Below are 23,856 nucleotides of genomic sequence, written 5' to 3' on the forward strand. Positions count from 1 at the left end.
AAGTCCTAAATTTACAACCAACGTAACGCAGCTTTTGTTGACCACTTTATTTTTAGAGTGAGGGTGGTTTGGATAGAGTTGAAAATATTATAGCAAAATAATTTTTAAATGTGTAAATAGTACTATAGGATCCATTTTTAAGAAAAAAGTTGTTGAAAAATGAAATTTATAGGTTTCATGAACAGTGTACGGGATCTACTGATATGCATTGTTCACAAGAAAAGTCAACAATCACAGCTTGAAAAAAAAACCAAAAAAAACAAACAAACACAAATGGAGACGCAGACACAGACACAAGATGCAAAAAACAACGCACATTGAATTTAATTCAAGGGGTATCTCATGCACCTAGGACATGAGACCTGTTGTAGGGCCCATCTACATGTTAGAGGCCGGTCTCATGCCCTGGCACATGAGAGATTTAATCATTTAAATGACTTTAGGGTCCGTTTGGATGGAGGAGTGGAAAAGTGAGAGGATGGAAAATTGTGGGAGGATGGAAAAGTGAGAGGATGGAAAATATTTAGTTTTCCCTCTTGTGTGTTTGGTTAGAGGGGTGGAAAAGTGGGAGGGTGGAAAACTCTTTTGTTTGGTTGGAGAGAAAAATGGAAGGATGAAAAATGTAATTTATATAAATTGACTATTATACCCTTATTACATAATATGTAAGAAATAGATTTATTTGTATTTATTACATAATATTAAATTTATCACATCATATATATAAATTTATATTATTATTTTTATTATTATAATGTAAAAACTAGATCAGGTCATGTTGAAAAAAAAAAAAAAACGTTCACATCACATTGAAAAAAAAAAAAGAATGTTCAGGTCACGTGGAAAAAAAAAAGAAAAGAAAAAGAATGTTTCAGGTCACGTAAAAAAAAAAAAAAAAAAAAAAAAAAGGAAGAAGAAGAAGAAAGAGAACGTTCCGGTCATTGGAAGGCATTACTGTAAAACTGCTTCAGTGCAGTTTTTCCCCTTTGTTTTCCTCCCGATTTGGGAGGAAAAATTTTGTGGGCCCGGGAGAGAAAAGTTTCTCTCGGTTTTCCACTCTTCTGATTTTCCCCTCATTCCCAAACAGTGGAAAACTGAGTTTTCCACCCCATTTTCCCTCTTATATTTTCCATCCTCCCTATATTCCACCCATCCAAACACAGCCTTAGGGTGGAACACGTGGGGTACTGTGACTCTGTGAGTCAGACAACATAAGGTGAGGTCTGACTTCTAAGTTCAATGCCATGTGTGTGTGTGTGTGTGTTTTTTTTTTTTTGGGAGAAAAAGGACAATGCCATGTTTGCTGGGTGGGTGAGGGTGAGGCGAGGTGATATTTTTCTCTATATCTTTTTTTTATCTGAGGCATATATTTTAATAAGCAAACATGTCATAATTAAATCGAATACAAAAATAACTAATTAATAATATATTATATTATAGTCCTGTATTGGCAACAATAGTTTTTGAATGTGCTTTGGCTTTAGATTAAAAAACCAACTTATTTTACTATTCAGTTTGTTTTTGCTATTATTTATGAGGTTCAGTGCACTTTTAGGTACTATTCATCAGTATCACGGTACTATTTCAGGTAATTTTTACTTTTATCTATAATACTTTCAACAGAAAATTTTCAATTTCAACAAAATAAGCGGATTCCAAACAGACCCTAAGTCTATTATTAGTAATCTTAGTGGGGTCACTACATTTAATTTTAACTAACATACAAAAATAAATAAACTACAATAAGATTTGATAAGGATAAAAATAGTGCTTACTCATATAAGGCATAAGCTGACAGTTTTAGATAAAGCCATCAGGCACAAGCTGACAGTTACGGGTAAAACCGTCAGCTTCCTTTGGTAGGTGCCAACAAACGAAGCTCTAATAGGGGCAATGTGGAGAGTACGCAAGGCACACCTAAAGGCTGACGCCATCAATAAGCTGACAACAGTAAGGCTGAAGGATGTAGGGTAAAGCTGACGACCCTAATGCAGGTTTACTTGCTGCCCATGATTGCATATATAAGGAAATGTCTTGTCCTCCACATTTGACGCTACTCAAAGGATTCCCATAAGAAAAGGATCCCACCAAATATGCCCAAGAAGACTCTTATAAGGAAAAGACTTCTACGCCAAGGAAGAGATGTTAACCCTCTACTACTATAAAAGTCCCAATACCCTCACTAGCCAAGGTAAGCATAATTTACCCCTCTCTAGCACTCTAGAGTTGTGAGAAGTCCTAACTTGACCTTCAGAGGATATTTGGCCGGCACCACACCGATGCTCTCTGCAAGGTCTTCTCTTTTGTGTTGTGCATGTGCTATTTCGAGTGTGCAAGTATCGTGTGGCTCACTGGTGACTTTTCCGGCATCATCAAGATTTATTGAAGTAATTCTCCTTGTTCATGCTGTGAGAGCCAACAAATTGCTGAGATAGTTCAATTGTTGTCTTCATTGCGCTCATGATCAATCATCACCATCAAAAAAATCTTTCACAAGGATTAATATGTGCTCAAATCATTATATACTGCATCATCAAAGTGTAATCCAAACAGATTGAACACATTGATAAGAGAATCAACACCCAGAATGATCTCAGATGCCAACAGTGTCACCAATCGGAGATTATAAATTGAGTGATGGAGTTTATTTTCATGGTCAAGTTTTTCTTGAGCAGTAGGTGAGGAGAAGAGTGAAGGTAAAGGTTATTAAGTAATGGCAGACAATAATTACCACTAATATATTAGGCGAATTCCTTAGTCCACTAATATACACTAATTTGTGGCAGCAAATGTCCTTTACCGGAGTTAAACCGGGTGTGGACAATGTGATGTTTGGTAGGGTGAGGTGAAATTTTTCTTGATCTTGTTTGAATATTTGAGGCATATATTTTAATAAGCAAACAATTCAGAATTAAATTGAACACAATAATAAACACTTTACAGTCCTGTATTGGCATATCATAGACCATGGAAAATAAAATTACTGTTTGCTAACATGTTTTTACTAGCAATAATTTATGAATAAGTCTGCAATTAGTAATTCTCAGTGAGGCCACTATATTCAACTAAATTATAAAAAATAAAAAATAAAAACTGCAATAAGACTTATTAAAGTAATTCTCCTTATTTCATGCTGTAATATTGTTGAGATAGCTCAATTCTTGTTTTCATCATGTTCATTGTTAGTCATCACCATCACAAAAGCTTCACAAGGATTACTATTTTCTAAAATCATTATATTCTGCATCATCAACATGTAATCAATATTCTCACTAAGCATTTGAATACTAAAAAGATTGAACTAATATGCAAGAGATTCAATACCCTGACAATAATTCCTCAGTCAACTAATATAGTAGGCCTATTATGTAGTCCACCTTTGCCTCAAACATTCAAAAAATGATTTAGTTCCATTGAAAGAATCATATGAACAAGTTTACAAATGGCTAACTTTAATCTGAAAGTGAATAATCCGTTAAAACATTGATGATGATTGCAGTAGACTTTGAGCACTTCATCAAATTACAAATTCATAACTCAGTCATCAATGTTACATAAAGAAAATATTTGATTAAAACCTAGCTGAATTTGAATTGGTCCTCACCAGCAAGATAAAAACAAATAAAGTTCTAAGAAAAGAGAACACACATCACATCAATTAGAAACAACTAGCTAATATCCCGCGCGATGCGCTGTGCAATAAATTTTGTAAGAAATTATTTTTGACCCATTAATTTCATGAATACTATTATTGTTAGTCAAACTTAATATATGAGGTTTTTTACTAAAACTAAATTCAAACTAAACACATTTGGGGGAAAATTCTTCTAATTCATGCAACCAAGAAATGTCATTAGATCATAGTGAAATTGTCACCTACAAACCTATTGGTTCTTAAGTGTCTTTCTTGTATTATTTATGTTTTATATATCAATTGGCTATAAAAACTTCTAGAATTTCATGATACAACAATAGAAAATATTAATGTCATAGTGATGCAATAATATCATAATTTAACCTCCAAATTTTAATTGAAATAAAAGTAGTCAAAAATAGATCCTTACCAAGTATACGCATCATACAGAAAACCAAAAATATAAATTGGCACATAATATGAAAAAATAAGCCTAAAGAAATTACAATGCTACTAAGTAAAAACGTATACATAAAATCTAAACAAAATATTTAAGACGAACATAATATTTTGAAAATTAACATACCTCTCAGCAAGAATAACAAAGATATTGTGAGAAAATTATGGAAGTTTAATTTTTAAGTACAATGGAAATGGGGATTTTTATTGGAGAAATGTGGAGACAAATAATATTTGCCCAATTCATTAAATTTGACTCTTGCAATTTTGCATTGAAGTTAGTCTTATGCAGAAAATTGAAAAGTTTTTTTTTTTTTTTATTCCTACATTTCCTATAACTTTTTAGATCCACCCGTCTCAATTCAAGAGTCCAAATCTTCTGTCTCACTTTTCCTACTCCACTCGATACTCCACCAATAAAAGCGTACCACGTGTTAACATAATTAATTAATTATGTTAACACGTGGCAAGCTTTTATTGGTGGAGTATAGAGTTGAGCAGGAAAAGTGGGATAGAAGATTTGGATTCTCAATTCAAAGCATGTAAAGTTGAAAATGTATACAAATTCTTTGAATTTTATTCCTATATTTCCCATGACTTTTTAAATCCATCTGTATTAATTCAAAGAAGGTAAAGTTATAAATGTATACAAATTCTTTGAATTTTATTAATACATTGAAATAAATGCATTTGTCATTACTTAATAGTTTGACATAAATGCTAAATTTAGATGAGGTAGAAGCCTAAATGTGAAGGATGTCATACAATATGCCACTTTACAGAACCTCATACTTTCCCACATGAGGTCTCTGCTTATATATATATATATATATATATATATATTGATGTAGAGACAAATAATATTTGTCCAATTCATTGAATTCGGCTCTTTCAACTATGCATTTTCCATGACTTTTTAGATTCATTCATTTCAATTCAAAGCATGTAAAGTTATAAATGTATACAAATTCTTTGAATTTTTTTCTTACATTTTCCATGACTTTTTAAATCCATCTATATTAATTCAAAGCATGTAAAGTCATAAATGTATACAAATTCTTTGAATTTTATTAATACATTGAAATAAATGCATTTGCCATTACATAATAGTCTGACATAAATGCTAAATTTAGATGAGGTGGAAGCTTAAATGAGAAGAATGTCATACAATATGCCACTTGGTATAATCTCATGCTTTCCCATATCTCTACTTATATATATATATTGATCCACAAAAGATAAAATTTTAGATATAAATTGGGAAGCATTTCCTTAATATAAAAGAAAAGAAAAAATGGCAAACCTCAAGAAAAGTGGGCCATAAACATTGGACATATGGAGGAAACAACAACAGCAAAATTGAATCTTCATTCTATTGTGGGTCCAGACCATGTGAAAGCTAAATTAATAAGCATGGTTGCCAATTTTAAGGAAGAGTCCTATGTCAAGTCATGTTTGGAGTCTGAGAAAAGAAGTGAGGCGGCTGAAAAAGTGACAAAGAATAGCCAAGAGAGAGTAAAGCACTGCCGCCTTTGAGAGCAAAGAAAACAACGATATTTTCTTTAATCATGAAACATACACAAGAGAATTGATTATTGTATTTTAAAACCGAAACTGAACTGGAATCAGAGAAACCACCCGAAACCCGAAATTTCGGTTGGTCAGTTATTCTTACACCCCTACACATTACAATCCTGTATGTCATAGACCATGGAAAATAAAATTACTATTTGCTTACATGTCTTTACGAGGAATAATTTATGAATAAGTTTACAACCAGTAATTCTCAGTGAGGCCACTACATTTAATTAACTTATCCAAAAAAAAAAAAATAAGATACTACAATAAGATATATTAAAGTAATTCTCCTTATTTCATTCTGCAATATTGTTTCAATTCTTGTTTTCATCATGTTCATATTCAGTCATCACCATCACAAAAGCTTCACAAGGATTACAATTTGCTAAAATCATTGTATTCTGCATCATCAACATGTAATCAATATTCTCATTAAGCATTTGGATACTGAAAATATTGAACACATTGGCAAGAGATTCAATACCCAGAAGGATCTCTGATGTCAATAGGGTGGCAAATTGGAGGTTGATTGGCCAAATACCGGCCTGCTGGGGAATTATAAATTGAGTGATGAAGTTTATTTTCATCAATTTGACTTTTTGTTGAGCAGTTGATGTGGAGAAGAGTGAAGGTAAAGGTTACTTAGTGGCAGACAATAATTCCTGAGTCCAATAATATATTAGGCCAATTCTGAAGTCCATCTTTGTCTCAAACATCCACAAAATGATTTATTTCCATTGGAAGAATCATATGTGATAGTCCAAGAATGTATTGACCCCTTTGGTAAATTAATCAATTAATTAGCCAAGTAAATTAATTCAATTCAATTACATGCAATAAGCGTGGTAACACAAACAAATCACCAACTAAGCTAATTGTAGCGGAAAATAAATTTGACACATGATTTGTTTACGAATAGAAAAAACCATTGAGGCAAAACCCTACAGGGTAAATTTAAGGTCACCACTCTTGAGAATCCACTATTATCAAAACAAGCGGTTACAAGTAAAAGGAATTCTAGTACTTAATACCAACCTACAGTTGAACCCTTACCCCAATACCCAATTGGACTTGTAATGTAGCGGCAATCTCTCCTTTCAATGCACGACTCTCAGTACATGACTAACCAATGATGCACGGATTCCAGTACGTGACTAACACACTAACTTAAGGAAGATGTTGGCTTCAAAGTTCTTCAGTTTATCCAACAATGAAGATCAATAAGCTCCTTGGTTACAAAACCCTTAGGGAAAAAATGCAGTAGCTTATAAAGAGAATATGATGAATTAGGGCAAATTGTCTCCAGTTACAATATGCATATATTATCACTTTGCATCAAATTGCATCCCTATGACGGCCCTTAAAATAATCCTTATATATGTCTAGAGTTATGAGAAAAGAAACCCTACACAAATACTCATGAATATGCGTGAAATCAAATCTAAAAATTCTAATTTCGTGATTCTCGATAGATACAGCTTCTGTTGAACTTCAACATTAAACCTCGATAGATATGATTCTATCGAAACATCTGTTGAGCTTTAGTAAATAGCACTTCTTCACTTGTTTTTTGGTCAAACTTGCATGACTTCAATACTAAACTTGAACACTTGTTTCTTGAAATACTAAACTCATCCTAGATCTACCCAAATACAAGTAAAGTGCATTTTATCAAAAGATTAGTCAATTTCCATAACATATGTCTCTAACAATCTCACATATGTCCTAACAATATGAAAAAGTTTACAAATGGCCAACTTTAATCTGAAAGTCAATAATCTATTAAGACATTGATGATGATTACAGCAGACTCTGAGGACTTCATCAAATTGCACATTCATAAATCATAACTCAGTCATCAATGTTACAGAAATAAAATATTTAATTAAAACCTAGCTGAGTTTGTATTGGTCCTCACCTTCTAGATAATAAAAAATTAAAAAAAAAAGTTCTAAGAAAAGAGAACACACAAATTATCATCAATTAAAAACAATCTGCAGTAGATAAATTTTTAAATATAAATGGGGAAGCATTTACTTAATATAAAAAGAAAACAAAAAATGGTAAACCTTAAGAAATGTGGGTCGTAAACATTGTACATATGGAGGACACAACAATAGCAAAATTCAATCTTCATTCTTGATTGTCCTAAAATTTAACAAGAGGGGAAAAAACTATTAGAAACATAAATTGTATCATATGATAAACTGAAACATTCATATAATACTAATTAAGATAGTATACTCAAATGGGTATCAATTAGTCCAACTAGTAAAATCTCTGATGATTGAATAAGAAATCTGAGGTTCAATCCCCGCTATTATCAGAAATGGACGTCATAAGTTAAAACTCTCTCTCTCTCAAAAAAGAAAAAAAAAAAAAAAAACAAAGATAGTATACTCAAGGCTAGGGCTGTCCATCTCACCCGCTGACCCGTCCAACCCGCCCGTACCCGACCCGCTACAACCCGATCCGACAGCTCCGGTGGTCGGACGTGGCTCCCGAACTTCAAAACCCGACACCGGCGGTTCGGTTTCGGTTCCCTTCCTTCAAAACCCGTTCAACCCGACCCGCCCGAAGAGAGAACGACGAGCTGCGATTTCAAGCTTTCCGGCGAGTTTTCCAGCACGATTTGGCAGATTTCGACGACTAAAACACCAGATCCGGCGATTCTCAGCACGATTTGGGGGAAAAGCCATCGGATTTGGCGAGATCTCTGCCAAATCCGGCTAGATCGCACCGGATCTTGGACAGATCGGGAGAGATCTCGCCGATTTTCTACGTTTTTCGTCCTCTCCGGCGGGTTTCGGCCTCACCCGAAACCGCCGCTCACCCGACGGGAAACCGACCCGTAAAACCCGACCCTAATACGGGTCGGTTGCGAGTCCGGCACTTCCCTACCCGATCTCCGGCGGGTCGGTTGCGGGTTGGGCACAAACCCGACCCGCCCGACCCATGGACAGCCCTACTCAAGGCATGTTTTATGAACACAAGTATAATGACATCAAGTGAAAGAACTAGGGTTGAGCTAAACCAAACTTTATGGACAAATATGGATTGGATATGTGAAAAAATAGCAAATTCTGAAATTCTAAATCTTTCCTAAGGATCAAAATATGGGTGGCCCCTAGAATTTCCAAAAAGGGGTTCATTTATGTAAAATTCTGTATAAGAATATCAGGACTCTTAGTATAAATAAACCCCATTACAACCCAAAATAAACATTGTGGAACTTAGCATATCAATATTCATTGCTATTTTCTTTCAATCTCATACAGTTTTTTCTATTTAACTATCAAAGAAAACAATGACAAGGCAATCTTATTACAAAAGTTAAGAGAACTTCAAACAGACTTATCTTTATGAACAATTAATGAAATGAACAAATGGTTACCTGAGGTGTGATAAGCTCCCAATGCAGGAGATGAAGAGACGAGCGTTGGTATGGATTGTTAATTAGTGGTGGAATGGTGGATGAAAGAAAGGTTGAATGTTAGTAGTACGTACCAAGATTTGCAAACATATCTAACTCTCACCGCAGACTTGGCTGTGGAAGTTTTGGGATATATCGAAGCAGATGATATAGTTAAAATTAGTAAGCCGTGTCTTTTTTTTTTTCTTTTTTTTTGGAGTAAGCTCTGTCTTGTTGATGTTGTTGGTGTTCTCAACTTCTCACAACTTTTCCTCCTTTATTCAAATCCCTCCTCCAACCGTCTAACTTTTTTTCTTTTCTTTTTTTTTTAAAAAAATACTATAGATTTTTAACCTATAGCATTGTTCCATAAACGATTGTTAAATATCGGCCAATACAGCAATTAATTTTTAGAATAAGCAAGATTCCTAAATTTTTGTTGGAGGGTGGAGACTCGCAACAAGAGACTTTTCCAGATTTTTTTCATTTTTTATTTTTTCTAGTGGCACATTGATAGAGCCTTTGCAAACTAAAATATTGTGATATAAAATATGGATATTGGGTCAAATTTATGCAAAAACACAAGAGCCCAAGCAACTTCTTGGGCATATTTCCTAGCCCCAATTCCTTGTATACGTTTGAACTTCCCCATGGTACCAAATAATTCACTTCATGGGCCGAAACCAAGAACCCCAGGATTTTTCTTCACAATATAGGTAGTAATGAAATTTCTTTACCTCACACAAAGGTTCTGCAACCCTATTTCTCTTTCCTGCATGAATTTATTTATTTTTTTTTCTTTTTTTGAGAAAATTTCAACTTATGGTATCAACTCCTGATGATAGACAAAGACTGCAATTGGTTTTTGGTGTAAACGGGATTAAATATCAGATCTCTTATTCAATTATCAAAGACTTTACTAGTTGAGCTAACTAGAATTTATTACATGAATTCATTCCTAAACACAAAAGGACAAGATCTTTTGTTACCTTTATATATATATATATATATATATATATATGTTTTAATGGGGTATAAGTATTTTTAGTACAAATGTTTCCAAAAAAAGTATTTTAGTACAGAGAATCTTTTACTCTTATGAGTTCAGTGGGTGAGTTACATAAGTGTGTTTGGGAAAGGTAAAAAAAAAAAAAAACCCTTTTTGTGTAAATAATTCAACTTTTAATTTGTTTTGGAAATAAGTTAGTTGCTATTTGTCACACATGCATATAACATAAAAAAAAATTACTAAAACTATATTTTTTTAATAAATATTATGGAAAAAAACTAATAAAAACTGCAGGGGAATAACCTTCTCATTCTTGGTCAAAGTATATTTGATTATAAATCTCTTTAGAAGAATTTCCCAATTAATGAGGATAATAAAGGTGAGAGAGAGCGACTACTCTATTTGAGAGTAATCATAGTAGTTCCTTCCATTACCGGTTAGAAAACAAAAATTATTTTCGACTTGTCTTAAAAGTATGATGCCATATTTATTGACATGATTGAAGTATAGTTCTTTTGATAATTTTCTTCCATAACCATATAATGTTCCTATTTTTTGTTTTTTTAACGAGACCATATAATGTTCTTCATTAAGTAAATTAATTTTCTAAGTTCACCATTTTCACAAAGTATACAAGTTACGTTAAATTCTCTTATTAAACTTAAGGGTAAATTGCAAATTACACCCTTAAAGTTTGGAGGTGATTGGATTTTATCCCCTGAAGTTTCAGAATTTTAATTTTACCCCCTGAATTTTGGGGTGTTTGGATTTTACACCCTGACATTTCAGAATTTGGATTTTACCACCTAAAGTTTAGGGTTGTTTGGATTTTACACCCCCAAATTCTGATACTTTAGGATGTAAAATCCAAACACTTCAAAAATTTAGGAAGTAAAATCTAAACACTTCTAAAATATAGGGGGTAAAATCCAAATTATGAAACGTTAGAGCGTAAAATCCAAATATCACCAAACTTCAGAAAATAAAATCCAAATTCTGAAACATCAGAGTGTAAAATCCAATTACTCCCAAACTTTAAGGGTGTAATTTGCAGTTTACCCTAAATTTAAACACATGATTATAGTAAAAACAAGGCTCAGGATAGAACTTGTATCAAAACTTTTATCCTTTTCACTTATTAAAGTGACATGTTGTAAGTGGTGAAAAATACAAATAATGCTAGTAGTGAGCTCATGTGAAAAATAATTAAAGTGATTATTCATCTCTTGTAACTTGCAATCTCAACAAGTTGTGAAACAATTATAGTTGAAGTTGTATTTATAGCAAAGTTGTAAATGTAACAATCCTCTCCTCTATAAAGATAAAATTGTTTGTACTTCATTAGTTAATACAATCATGTGTTTGAATTTGATTGGAGAACTTAACATATAGCACCTTAGAAGCTATAACTAACATTTACAAATTTTTTTTTTTTTAATTTACAAAACCAAACCATTTAAGATTCAAATGGTTAATAAAAACAAATCAACTGGAATTGTACATTTAATGACATCATTTGTGGTGGCCCGTTTGTAATTCCATACTCAATTTCTCTTTTCCCATTATCCGCCTAATTTTACCCCCAAAAAAAAAAATTGCACTTTTGATCCATAAATTTTAGGGATGTTTTCATTTTGACCATTTACTTTTTAACATTTTCATTTGGAGTTTTTTCATGCTTAATTTTATTAGTAATCTAATTTTTAAATGTGCTCTATATTTAATTATTTCATGAAGTCCTAGCTCTAAAATTCGGTAAAATAAAGAAATTTTAATTGTTATAAGTAGAAAAACATATTATGAATAACCAGAACAATAATAGAAATGAATTGTCCCACAAATATGAAAGCAAAGTCAATATAAATTGTCAAATGAAAATTTTGGAAAGTAAAGGGTTAAAAAAGGGATAATTATTGGTTTACATTGCACTATTCATGTAAGATTTACATTTTAGATTAAAAAAAAGTGGACAACATTGTACACAGTTGCATAAGTGTACACTATTGCACATATCATGTACTATACCATATAATAAAAGTTTGGCCTAAAAGTTGTGATTGTGCCAACTGCCAAGTGACTACTCTCATAAATTATTAAATTCATTTTTATTGTGTTAGGATATATTTCCTCAAATTAAGGGATAAAATTTAATAATATTTTAATTCAAGTAAAAATTTATCATTTAAATTTTAACAAATTTAAATTCTATTCAAATTAAAAGCCTATTATCAATCATTTCTAAACTTAAATACCATATAACACCTCAAATTTTTGTGTTTCTTTTCATCAAAGTTGCATCCTACATTTTATTAAAGTAAGTTATTTTATAATCAATTATTACTATTTATTTAATAATTCAATTTTAATTATGTTAGTAAATTTTTCAAATTTACATATGAATCTTCTAAAAATTCAATAATGCTACATTCCTGTTGAGCAACATTAACGTAGCATTTCGATTCACTTCAATCCATTCATTCTATTGCAATCCACTTCAGTTCATTTCAATCCACCCAATCCATTCAATCTATTACAATTTGTTTGATCCAATTTGGTCCACGACAATCCATTTAGTAAAGTCTTTATTTTATTTTAATTTTTAATATAAGTGATACATTTACTTATAAGTTATATATGCTTCCTCTTTAAAATAATCAAGAAGTATAGAGAATAAACTATTTGTAAGTAGTACTATAAAGTATAAACAAATTACAACCATACATTACATTATTTACAAAATATCTCAACTTATATAATAATTGAATGTAAAATGCATTATGTTTCCTTAAAATAAACATGCAAAATTTAAAATACTTTCCAATAACAAATATAAATAGCTTAATCTAGAAAATAGAATATGCTGTATGATTTGTATCAATTATACTTTGTCATAAAATAATCACATTGTTTTGAGAAGAGTTTGAAACTAACAAGTCTCATCTACTTTTTACTAGTTTTTTTTTTTTTTTTTTTGAACAAAAAAGGGGTCTCACGCATGTGATCATTGACCCCACCCACTTGAACTTGTAGAGCTCATGGCATGGGGCAATCCTAGGTTTGTAAGGGTTATCCACGTCGTGGCACAGCATTTTTGCGGAACACACAACTTGAACTAGACAACTCTTGGACCTGGAGGTGTGACCTAATCTGGAACTTTTATCAATGCACCACACCCACAGGGCTACATTTTACTAGTTTGGATAAAAGTGTACAATATTGTACATATTTATTGGTCTACCTTAATAATTTTCCTTTTGAAAAAAAAATCATCTACTAAGGGTGTGTTTGTTTGGAGGTGAAATAGGGTGAATGGAAAACTTTAGAGAGAAAATAGGAAAGAAAATTTTTTTGAGCATGTTTGGTTGGGTGGGGGAGGAAGGAAAATAAATGATGGGGTCATATATTTTCTCCCTGAGCCCACCAAAAAATTTTATACTCAAAATGAAGAGAAAATTGAATAAGAATGAATTTTTTCTTAATTGAAATAAATACCCATACGTACATTCTTCAAATTGTCTTTATTATTATTATTATTTTTTTCTTTTCCACTGGGCAGTACGTTGCCCCTTTTTTCTTTTTCTTTTTTCACTGGGACCGTTGCCCTTTTTTTGTTTTTTTTTTTTCCTGGGCTGTTGCCCCTTTTTTTTTTTTTTTTAAGTTTCTTTTGGTTTTCAGTACCGCCCCCCCCCCCCCCCTTCTTTCTTTCTTTTTTTTTTTTTTAATTATTATTTTTATTCTTTTTGTTTCTTTTGATTTTTGTTTTTTTTTTTTTTTTTCCCTGGCAGTAACATTGCCTCTTCTATTTTTGGGATATTATTTTTATTTTTTAACAAATTTGGATGATTGCTTTTTTTTTTTTTGTGCGGTTATTTGTCAATTTTTTGTTTTAATTAAGCATTATTCTTTAACAAGGATATATAAGTAAATTTATTCAAACTCATTTTTTTCATCTTTTTACTTTTCCACTTTCAACCAAACAAAAAGGGGAGAAAATAAGATCTTTTCTACCCTCTTACTTTTTCATTCTCCTACTATTTTTTATCTTCCTACTTTTCCATCTTTCCAACCAAACGAACCTTAAGAGTCTATTTGGAATTCACTTATTTTGTTGAAATTGAAAATTTTTTGTTAAAAATATTATAGATAAAAGTAAAAGTTAACTAAAATAGTATAATAAGACTTATAAATAGTATCAAAAATTACAATAATACATATAAATAATAATAATAAATAATAAAATAAACTAATTTTTTAATTTTTGCCAAACCACGCTAAAAAGTCACCAACTGCCTTCAGCTCTAATACAACTGAAAGCCTACCACTTTCTTCCTTTTGTCTTTCTCAAAAGGAAAAGAAAAAAATCTAACATCATCAGTAATCAGATAAGGCAACAACATGCTCTCTGTAACCGTAAACCCCCTGAAACCCCCATTCTCCTCCGCCTTCCTCAACCCTCTCAACAACCACTCCCTCCACTCTCCTCTCCCTAAAACCTCCCTTAAACCCATCTCAGCCGTTTTCTCCCCATCTGGCCAATCCCAACAACAACCCCAATACCAAAACCAAAACCAACAACAACAACAACAACTCTATCGACCCTTCAGGCCACCCCCCTCTACCCCCCTCACCTCCCAATTCCACTCCCTCGACACCGCCAACCGCCTCGAAATCCTCGCCAACCGCCTCGGCCTATGGTTCGAGTACGCCCCACTAATCCCCGCCCTCACCCGGGAAGGCTTCACCCCTTCTTCCCTCGAAGAAGCCACCGGCATTTCCGGCGTCGAACAGAACAGGTTAGTGGTCGCTGCTCAGGTTCGAGACTCTCTCGTGCAGTCCACTTCCAACGACCCTGAATTGCTCGCTTCGTTCGACCTCGGCGGTGCCGAATTGCTGTACGAAATTCGCCTCCTTAGTGCCCAGCAGCGTGCGGCCGCGGCGCGTTACATCGTTGATAATAAGCTTGATGCTAAGGGTGCTCAAGACCTCGCTCGAGCGATGAAGGACTTCCCTCGCAGACGGGGCGATAAAGGGTGGGACAGTTTTGATTACGGTATTGCAGGTGACTGTCTTTCGTTTATGTATTATAGACAGAGTAGGGAACATACGAACCCGTCTGAGGAGAGAACTTCTGCTTTAGAATTGGCATTGGAAGTTGCTAAGAGTGAGAAAGCTAAGAACAGGGTGTTGGAAGAGTTGAAAGGGGCGAATGAAGGGAAAGGAGGGGAAGAGGGTATCGAGAGTGGGGTTCGGGTTCCGGTTGTCAGGTTGAAGATTGGTGAAGTGGCGGAGGCGAGTAGGGTGGTGGTGTTGCCGGTTTGTAGAGATGAGGAGAGGGAAATTGGGGTTTTGGATGCACCGAGGGAGTGTAGGAGTGAAGGGGAGTTTGGTGTGGTGGCGGCGGAAAAAGGGTGGAAGAGGTGGGTGGTTTTGCCGGCGTGGGAGCCCGTGGCCGGGTTAGGAAATGGGGGAGTTGTTGTGTCGTTTGTGGATGCGAGGGTATTGCCTTGGAAGGCGAATAGGTGGTATAATGAGGAGGCTATATTGGTGGTGGCTGATAGGAGTAGGAAGGAGGTGGCTGCAGATGATGGGTTTTATTTGGTGGCAATTGATAGTAATGGTGAGGGCTTGAAGGTTGAAAGAGGGTCGGCATTGAAGGAAAAGGGTGTGACGGAGAGTTTAGGGACTGTGGTGTTGGTGGTTAGGCCACCAAGAGAAGAGACTGATGATCAATTGGCTGATGAAGATTGGGAGTGAGGTAGAGTAATACTATGTTAGTATCAGTATTACTAGTGGAGATTGAAGCAAGTCTTGTAGAATTTTAGCAATGGTGGAAGCTTGAAGTTCAGTCAGATGGACTCTAGAAGGGGTTTTTTGTTTTCTTTATCCATTGTTGCCAAAGATGGCTCTTGTTTAACTTAAAATCTTGTTGTAATCTTCTATTTTATTTTTTAATAGTGAATTTTGCCGTTTGTATTCTTGCTTCTATTTGTATTCATAAAATACAATATGATATATATTCACTACATTTTTCTTTTCCTTTTACGTTGTTGCAGACGTGCTTGTTAGTTATATAATGCTTGCCTTAAGTATTCACAATCTACATTTGCAAGTGTATAATCATCTTTTTGTTAACCATTAGGAATGTGTTTCTTGTATATACTACCTAGCAATACATTTCTTCTGGTCTTTCAATTGTAATGGAAAAGTTCATCTTCTTGTGTTTCTTTGTTCGTAATGCAATTTTATTGATTGAGGTATCAATATTAGATATGCAAACTACAGAACAACAGACAGGACCCCAGAGCTCTTTCAAGTTTATAAAACTACATTATCAGTACTTGTATCTTTATTATAAATTGATTCTGTGCCTTTTGTATAAATCTCATGATCGTTTGATTTGCATAACCTTTGTTTACCAAAGATCAGAATGTAGTTTATTTAGCTGTCACTACCATTTAATTATAGCTGTCGTGTTAGCTAGAGAATGGAGTGGCTGCCAGCAGTTTGATGAGTCATCCATATCAGTTTTTAAAGGGAATAGCAGTGTCTTAAGAGGTTACCATAGATCATGTCAGGAGTGAAAAATTACAATAACCTCAATAGATGTTGCCACTGGCCTTCTAATGTACGAAAGAAACAACTTGAGAAGCTTCCACCAAGGTCATCAATTAGCCACATCAAGAACAGAAAGAGAATACCACTACTTCAGTTGCTGTGAGGGAGGGGTTGAATAACCATTTCAGTGATATAAAGGACACAAGATTGCTGTTCTCTGGCCCTTCTCATCTGTTGGCAGAATCACTTAACAATATCCAATCATCAAGGTAAAACAGGCGAGTTCTTGTATTTTCTCTCATTTAATATTTCTACTAACTACATTCTCAAGTACAACATAGGGTACTATATCAGACGACCATGTTTATTTTCTTGTGGAGTTGACTAATTGTGTTGTAGACTTGTAGTCTCAATGTTTAATTAGGGGAAGTGTTTTATAGGCAATGTATTTGTGGAAGATGTGATGAAAAGCTTATTACCATTCTTAGCATTGATGGTGGGGTACTGAGAGGCATCGTTCCTGTGATAATCCTTGCCTTTCTTGAATACCAGCTTCAAGTTTTTGTGGAATCTATCCATGCTTATGCTTTATGTTTAATGGTTATGTAGAACCTGATTTAGAACGTTAGCCTAGTTTCATTATCTGAAATAGACCACGGGGATTTTCTTCTTTCATTATTCTCCTAAATAGAAATTAGATGATGAAGATGCTAGTATGGCAGACTACATTGACTCCACTACTGGGACTAGCACAGGAGACGTTGCCATAGCTATGCTTGGCACACCAAATGAAAGCAACTGACCATTGTTCACTGCGAAAGATTTTGGACAAAGTTTGGCTCCAAACTGGTTTTGAGCTATCTTTTCTAATCCATTACATGATGATTTATAAGACAATCCATGTGCAGTATTTAAAAAAATCACATAACTCATTTGAAAAAGTCATATGACTAAAACTACAAATGGATGGTCTCTTCAATCATACCATGGGTAGCAAGATAGCTCCAAATTAGTCTGGAGTCAAACCTTTTCCAAAGATATTAACTAACTTTTATCTGGAAGAAAGTCCACTTGTTTTATCCCCAGAAATCAAAACATGATCTACAGCTTGTCAAAATGTAGGCTGCAAACTGTAGCAATTTTGTTTGGAAATAATATCAGAAACTTATTTTTCCAAAGTTGAGAGAGAGCCTATGAGAAGGAAATCATTTGAGTTCTTTATATTTTGCGGGTATAACTTCCACTGGTATGACATAACAAAATGGGTCAAATCAATATGGAACAGTCATGGTGCAGTTGTGTACCCTTAAGTGGAGTGGACAGCTTCATCAAATGGGTTAAAAAAGTAGCATATCGTCTCAAATATAATGGCAATTATCTGCACAGATAAGTCAGATATGATCACAGGAAAAAAGTTTATTGAGAAGCCAACCAATGTGATAACTCCCTGCGAAATTCAATGACTGCTATATAACATGATTGAATGATTTAATTTACATTTCATAATTTGCTTGCATTGTGAGAGGTGATCAGGGAAATATCTCAAAATGATACGTTCTTTAACAAAATGGATCACGGTAAGCTTCATGTTCTCTCCCTTGGTGCCTTAAGGGAAGTGGTACGTTTGATATTCAATTTTTTTACCACGAAATTCAGGGTGCTCCTGAATCCATCTTTCCATGGAAGGGTCTTCAGAAAGTAAAGGTTCCTAAAAGGGTTGCTTACTTTGTGTGGATAGTAGCTTTATGTCAGATTCTTACTTTGGATAACCTCATGAGAAGGGGTTTGCTTGTAGTAAATCGATGTTGTATGTGCCGCTTTACAGGGGAATCGACGGACGACCTTCTTCTTCATTGTGATGTAGCTCATGCTTTGTGGGTGAATATGTTTCAGATTTTTGAAGTTCAATGGGTCATGCTAGGCAATTTTGTTGGAGATATTAGCTTAGGAAGTATAGATCAGATATTTGGAATTTGGTTTCTAGTTGTTTGATGTGGATTGTTTGGATGGAGCAAAATCGTCATTTGATTGAGGATCTAAAAAATCATTGGGGATCAATTAAGATTTGTTTCAGCGAACTCTGTCTGATTGGTCTCAATGTTGGGGTTCCTCATATTGTTCATCCAGGACAGAGTTTCTTGTTTCTCTTAGATCTCTTAATTTCTTTTAGCAATAACACTACTCTTATTACCTAAATAAATAATAATAATAATAATAAAAAATAAAAGAATTTTAAAAAAAAATTGTTCTCTCCCTTGAACTGGATCCTGCAGAGGGATGAAAAGTATGAAGCTGGAGATGGAAAAGGTTCAGGACTCTTCAACTGGTTTACAGGCGAGAGTGAGACAGTTCAAGCACTCTAATTGATGTTGTTCTGGCTGCAATGATGATATCCCTGACATATATGTCTGTTTTCTTCCATGGCTCAGGTTTTAAAGGCAACTATCTTCAAAACCAGTAATTAATCAACCATGCAACAACCATCTCAAATTACTCTCCCTAATCAATAGGGACCATTCACATAATGTCTACATAATGCATACCTTTCAGTTTGTTTACAATCCATGCCAATTCCACAGCCATTTAGTTACAAAGTGTCAAAAGAATATATGATCTCTTGTTCTGCCAATTTGTCTATATCAAAGAAGCACCTAGCAGCGTAGCACTTGTTTCCACAGCCATTTTAGTTACCAATCAGTTCTTGACAGCCAACCAAGCAAAAGAAAATTTCCACGGTTATACGCCGTCTGTGGGGATCGAACCCACGACCACGTGGTTAAAAGCCACGCGCTCTACCACTGAGCTAAGACGGCTCGCTTGCTTCGTCATTTCTTCTTTTAATATAACATTTGACTCGTAACTAAAACCGATCAAGATAAGTTCCAGCACTTCTTTGGCTAAATATATATATATATATTGTAACTGCAAGCATAGTTAACATAAACCCAGGTAGGTCCAATTATAAGTCCGAGTTTTTTCTAAAAAAAAAAAAAAAAAAAAAAAAAGTCCGAGTTTTTTTTAATTATAAATTTATTCATATAATCCAACAAATAAGGTGGGTTCTTTGTAACTTGTTCAACCCGGACGGATTCTTAAAAAAGTACAAGTTTTTTCATGTGCTTCAATCACTTATTTGTCCAATTTTAAACTTTAAGTTTCATTAATATTTTGAAATTTTTTTCTTTTCAACAAAAATAAAATCTACCTTTTTCAGTCAAAACAAAAAATGCAATATTTAGGAAAGAAATCGATGTATACAATTTATTTCATGATTTATTTAGTATTATTTCCACAATGTAGATTTATTAGGAAGAAAATTGTGGGTTCCAATCAGTTTAACTAGTAAATTCTCTGATGGTTGAATAAGAGATCTGAGGCTCAATCCTCACTTATATCAAAAACCTATTAGTGTCTTGATGATGATAAAGAGCTATCATTAATAGCGGACGATGTAGGTTGAAACTCTTAATAAAAAAAAAGAAGAAAATTAAAAATTTTCAAAATAATTTAAATTATTTCATTTCATAATTTTTTACTTTTTTCAGAATTTTTTTGACTAAATAAATAATTTCTATTAGAAAAGACAAAATTTTAGTACAGTATCTTAAGTGTTGTTTCTTAAGTTCCCCTTTTAAGATTTAGCCATGTGGTTCCATCTCATAAAAAAAAAAAAATTCACATGGCAAAATCTTAAAAGGGGAACTTAAGGAACAACATTTAAGTACTATACATAAGTCTTGCCCTTTCTAATATGAACAAAGCTTAGGTACAGTACTTTAAATGTTATTCCTTAAGTTTTTCTCTTAAAATTTAACCATGTGGTTACTTAACTAAAAAAATATACTAACATTTTACAAGAAAAAATTCACATAACAAAATCTTAAAGGGGAACCTAAGGAACAACCCACAAGTATTGTATATAAGTCTTGCCCTTTCTAATATGAATAATGCTAGAGATACTCACTATTTTGTAAAAATTTTGTCTTGCCCTTTCTAATATGAATAATGCTAGAGATACACACTATTTTGTAAAATTTTTTACAAACTACTGATGTGATAAGTGATTATTGATAAATGAAAAAGTGATATTAATAGTAAACTTAAATAAAAACCAATAAGAGATTGGTCATATCGACATTTTTTTTTTAAAATTTGTAAAATAATTTGTAACTGTAGCATTACTCTTCTAATATATGTCAAATTTTTTATTCATAATTGTATCTTTTGGTTATATATCTTCTTAGACTAATAGTGCCTAATAGTTAAATTAGGGGAAATTAAAGATTCCATTAACCACTTCATTCCATCTCCATTCCATTGTATGTGTTTTTAATAAAATAAAAAAGAATCTATTACTTTTAAATTTTCTTAAAAATAAAAATAGTTGAGCTCTTTATGTGTACAACATGACTTCATCATCTCATGTGAATGTTTGATGGACTCGTGTTCATTTGAGAATAGAGAAATATCACATGACCCATAATGGTGAAACACGAATATTATCGACATGAATCAAATAACTTGCCTTTTAGCAAGTTCATTTCTTTTTCTGAAGTAACCAAAGTACAAAATCATGTCCAGCATATTGTATCATTGTAACTCAGGGAAGATCCGGCCACAAAACAGTCTTTCTTTCTAGTTAATAAATTGCAGAGAACAGAACTAAAAGCTAAAGGAGAAAACAGTACCGCAAAAACCATCATCCCAAAGGACCCGAAACCCCTGCAATTCACCTCAAGTTAACTTGGATTGCACAAAAATAAACTTCGAAAAGTGGGAATATTTTTATTTTCCTTTTTAGGAAGGGGGGATTAAATTTCTGATTTGATTGGTAATTAAGATAATAAGCAACGAGAACACAAATAATGTACAAAATCTAGCCTTTGACTATAACCAATTGCTAAACTTTTTTCTTAAATTTCTGGTTTGATTGATATTCAAGATAACAATAAGCATTGAGAACAAAAATACAAATCTACAAAACTATAAACTGCAGAAGCTCATTCACAGATTGATCCAAAACAGATCCGTACTTCTTATTGCAGTTAGCACAAGTTTGATATCTCTTTACAAAAGCATTCACTTCTCTTCTAAAACTACTAGGCTTCCGAATATATCAACCGTGCAACTTCTCTACTCTGAAGTAATTAATATTGAACATACACAACCTAAATAACAATGACAGACAAGTAAATCATGATCAATTCTCTGTAATCTGACCACAATCTTCAATTACAACCCGCTCCCTAGTAGTCCCACCGTCCGATCCCACCTTCTCCATTTCCTTAACCACACTGTAGCCATCCACAACTTTACCAAACACAACATGCTTCCCATCAAGCCATTGGGTCTTCTCAGTGCAGATAAAGAACTGAGAGCCATTGGTGTTTGGTCCAGCATTAGCCATTGATAAAATTCCTGGCCCTGTATGCTTCAACTTGAAGTTCTCATCCTCAAATTTCAGGCCATAAATGGACTCTCCTCCAGTACCATTTCCCTTTGTGAAATCCCCTCCCTGACACATGAAGTTTGGGATTATGCGGTGAAATCCCGAGCCCTTGTAATGTAATGGCTTCCCAGATCTCCCAATCCCCTTCTCCCCTGTGCAAAGTGCACGAAAATTTTCAGCAGTTTTAGGTGTAACATCAGCAAATAGCTCCATTACAACTCGTCCAGCTTTCATCTTTCCAATCAGAATGTCAAAGAAAACCTTTGGATTTGACATCTTGTTTTCCCAATTAAAATCCTTATAAACAGTACTCCAATTTCAGACAACAGATTTCTGTTCAAATTAGAAAAATGTGAGCATTCTCATTTCTTTAAAATGATGTTACATATTCTACAAAAATCACAACCAATACCTACGAATTCAAACATAAATTCTACCAATGTTCTGTTTTACATTTCTGAATCATAGATTATCACACATTCAAGAGACAGATTTTATATAACAGAAAAGTTATAACTCTATATAATCTGTAAACTGATTAATCTTAATCCAAGCTTTTCAAAAGTCCAAATTAGCTACTCCTAATAATCTAATACAAACACTATTGTAAGTTCAGATTCCTTCCTCTTAATCCAAATCCTTCAAGAACAGACAAGAAAGTTCCATATCAACCACAAATTTAGATCTTTTAATCATAATTAGATCTTGACTTGTTACTTATTACTTTGACCCATATATTTGAACATTGTAAAGTCTATAAAGACAAACACACTACACAAACGTTATCCAACAACCAAGCCAGTAAAACATCAACCCAGAACAACCAAAAGGGCCCATCTTTTTAACAGCCACTCAACAGGTCCATAATTAACAGTCAAGACTCAACACTAGGAACAAAAGGTATTAACCATTGTTACCACATCACCATGTAATGTCCTAATTTCAACACAAATCAATCAAAAACATAAAATGGGCAAATGGGTCACTGGCAAAATCGTTTCTTTAATTTTTCTTCGTTGAAGAAAAAAACACCCACAAATTTTAGAATGTGCAAATGGGTCAGTGACAGAAAACGAGTTGCAAAAACCAAAACCCCCCAAAAAGGGAAAATGGGTTATAGAAATGTTTCATCAATCTATAACAAAAATAATCCTCAGGCAAACATGAGAAATTAAATCATGAGGATATAGAAGATGATTCATGATCTTGCACAAGTTTTGAGCTCAACGGGCTTTGATAAAACCACCCGCAAGCCTTCGATATGTGCTATCTTTATGTGTGAAACAAAATAACAAAAAATAAAAATGCATGGATTGTGAGAGATTACAGATATGAAGCAGAACAGAAAGAGATGGAGAGGTTGTACAGAGTGTCTAAGTACCCGTGGGTTTAAGATTGGCGTTGGAGAGGCTGTGAGCGAAGTACTGTGAATCTGCTTTAGTTTGTGTTTATATAGGCACAACCTCGAAGGGGTTAGGGTTTTAGTCTCTGGTTTTTTTTAACAAAATAGTCCCTTTTCTTTGGCATATTTATCTTGTTTTCCTTTTTTTTCCCCCAACAGTTTGTTATTTACTTAAATTACAATAACCTCCCTCAAGCCTTTTGGAAAAGTATATATTTTGTTTATATAAACGATATTCCACCTGTTGAGATTTCAATTTATATGACAAATAACCCGTTCGGGCTGCTATTCTGTGAAGTCAGGCTATAAACTCCTTTGCGAGCTTCATAACCTTGACTTGAATCGGCCACAAGTCTCG

General features: G+C 33.7%; 2 protein-coding genes and 1 non-coding gene across 4 annotated transcripts; 1 reads left to right on the forward strand and 2 right to left on the reverse strand.

The window, feature by feature from the left end:
- Window positions 1–14,396: 14,396 nt before the first annotated feature.
- On the forward strand, window positions 14,397–16,129 carry LOC126717589 (rubisco accumulation factor 1.1, chloroplastic). The gene has a single exon (XM_050419405.1). The coding sequence runs from the start codon at window positions 14,488–14,490 to the stop codon at window positions 15,844–15,846; it is 1,359 nt and encodes a 452-aa protein (XP_050275362.1). The 5' UTR covers window positions 14,397–14,487; the 3' UTR covers window positions 15,847–16,129.
- A 3,259-nt stretch (window positions 16,130–19,388) lies between these two features.
- Window positions 19,389–19,460, reverse strand: TRNAK-UUU (transfer RNA lysine (anticodon UUU)). Its single transcript has one exon. It is a non-coding gene; the product is annotated as a tRNA-Lys (tRNA).
- Window positions 19,461–21,658: 2,198 nt separating this feature from the next.
- Window positions 21,659–23,611, reverse strand: LOC126717590 (peptidyl-prolyl cis-trans isomerase CYP19-3). 2 transcript variants are annotated; one of them, XM_050419406.1, is made up of 2 exons: window positions 23,478–23,611; window positions 21,659–22,429 (listed from the first exon to the last, which is right to left on the reverse strand). In XM_050419406.1, the coding sequence occupies exon 2, from the start codon at window positions 22,370–22,372 to the stop codon at window positions 21,848–21,850; it is 525 nt and encodes a 174-aa protein (XP_050275363.1). In that variant the 5' UTR covers window positions 22,373–22,429; window positions 23,478–23,611; the 3' UTR covers window positions 21,659–21,847. The 2 variants fall into 2 exon arrangements, with proteins under 2 accessions (XP_050275363.1, XP_050275364.1); XM_050419407.1 differs by having other exon boundaries at window positions 23,424–23,525.
- Between the last annotated feature and the right edge of the window lie 245 nt (window positions 23,612–23,856).

This window comes from Quercus robur, chromosome 3 (genome assembly GCF_932294415.1).
Source record: "Quercus robur chromosome 3, dhQueRobu3.1, whole genome shotgun sequence".
Lineage (NCBI taxonomy): Eukaryota > Viridiplantae > Streptophyta > Magnoliopsida > Fagales > Fagaceae > Quercus > Quercus robur.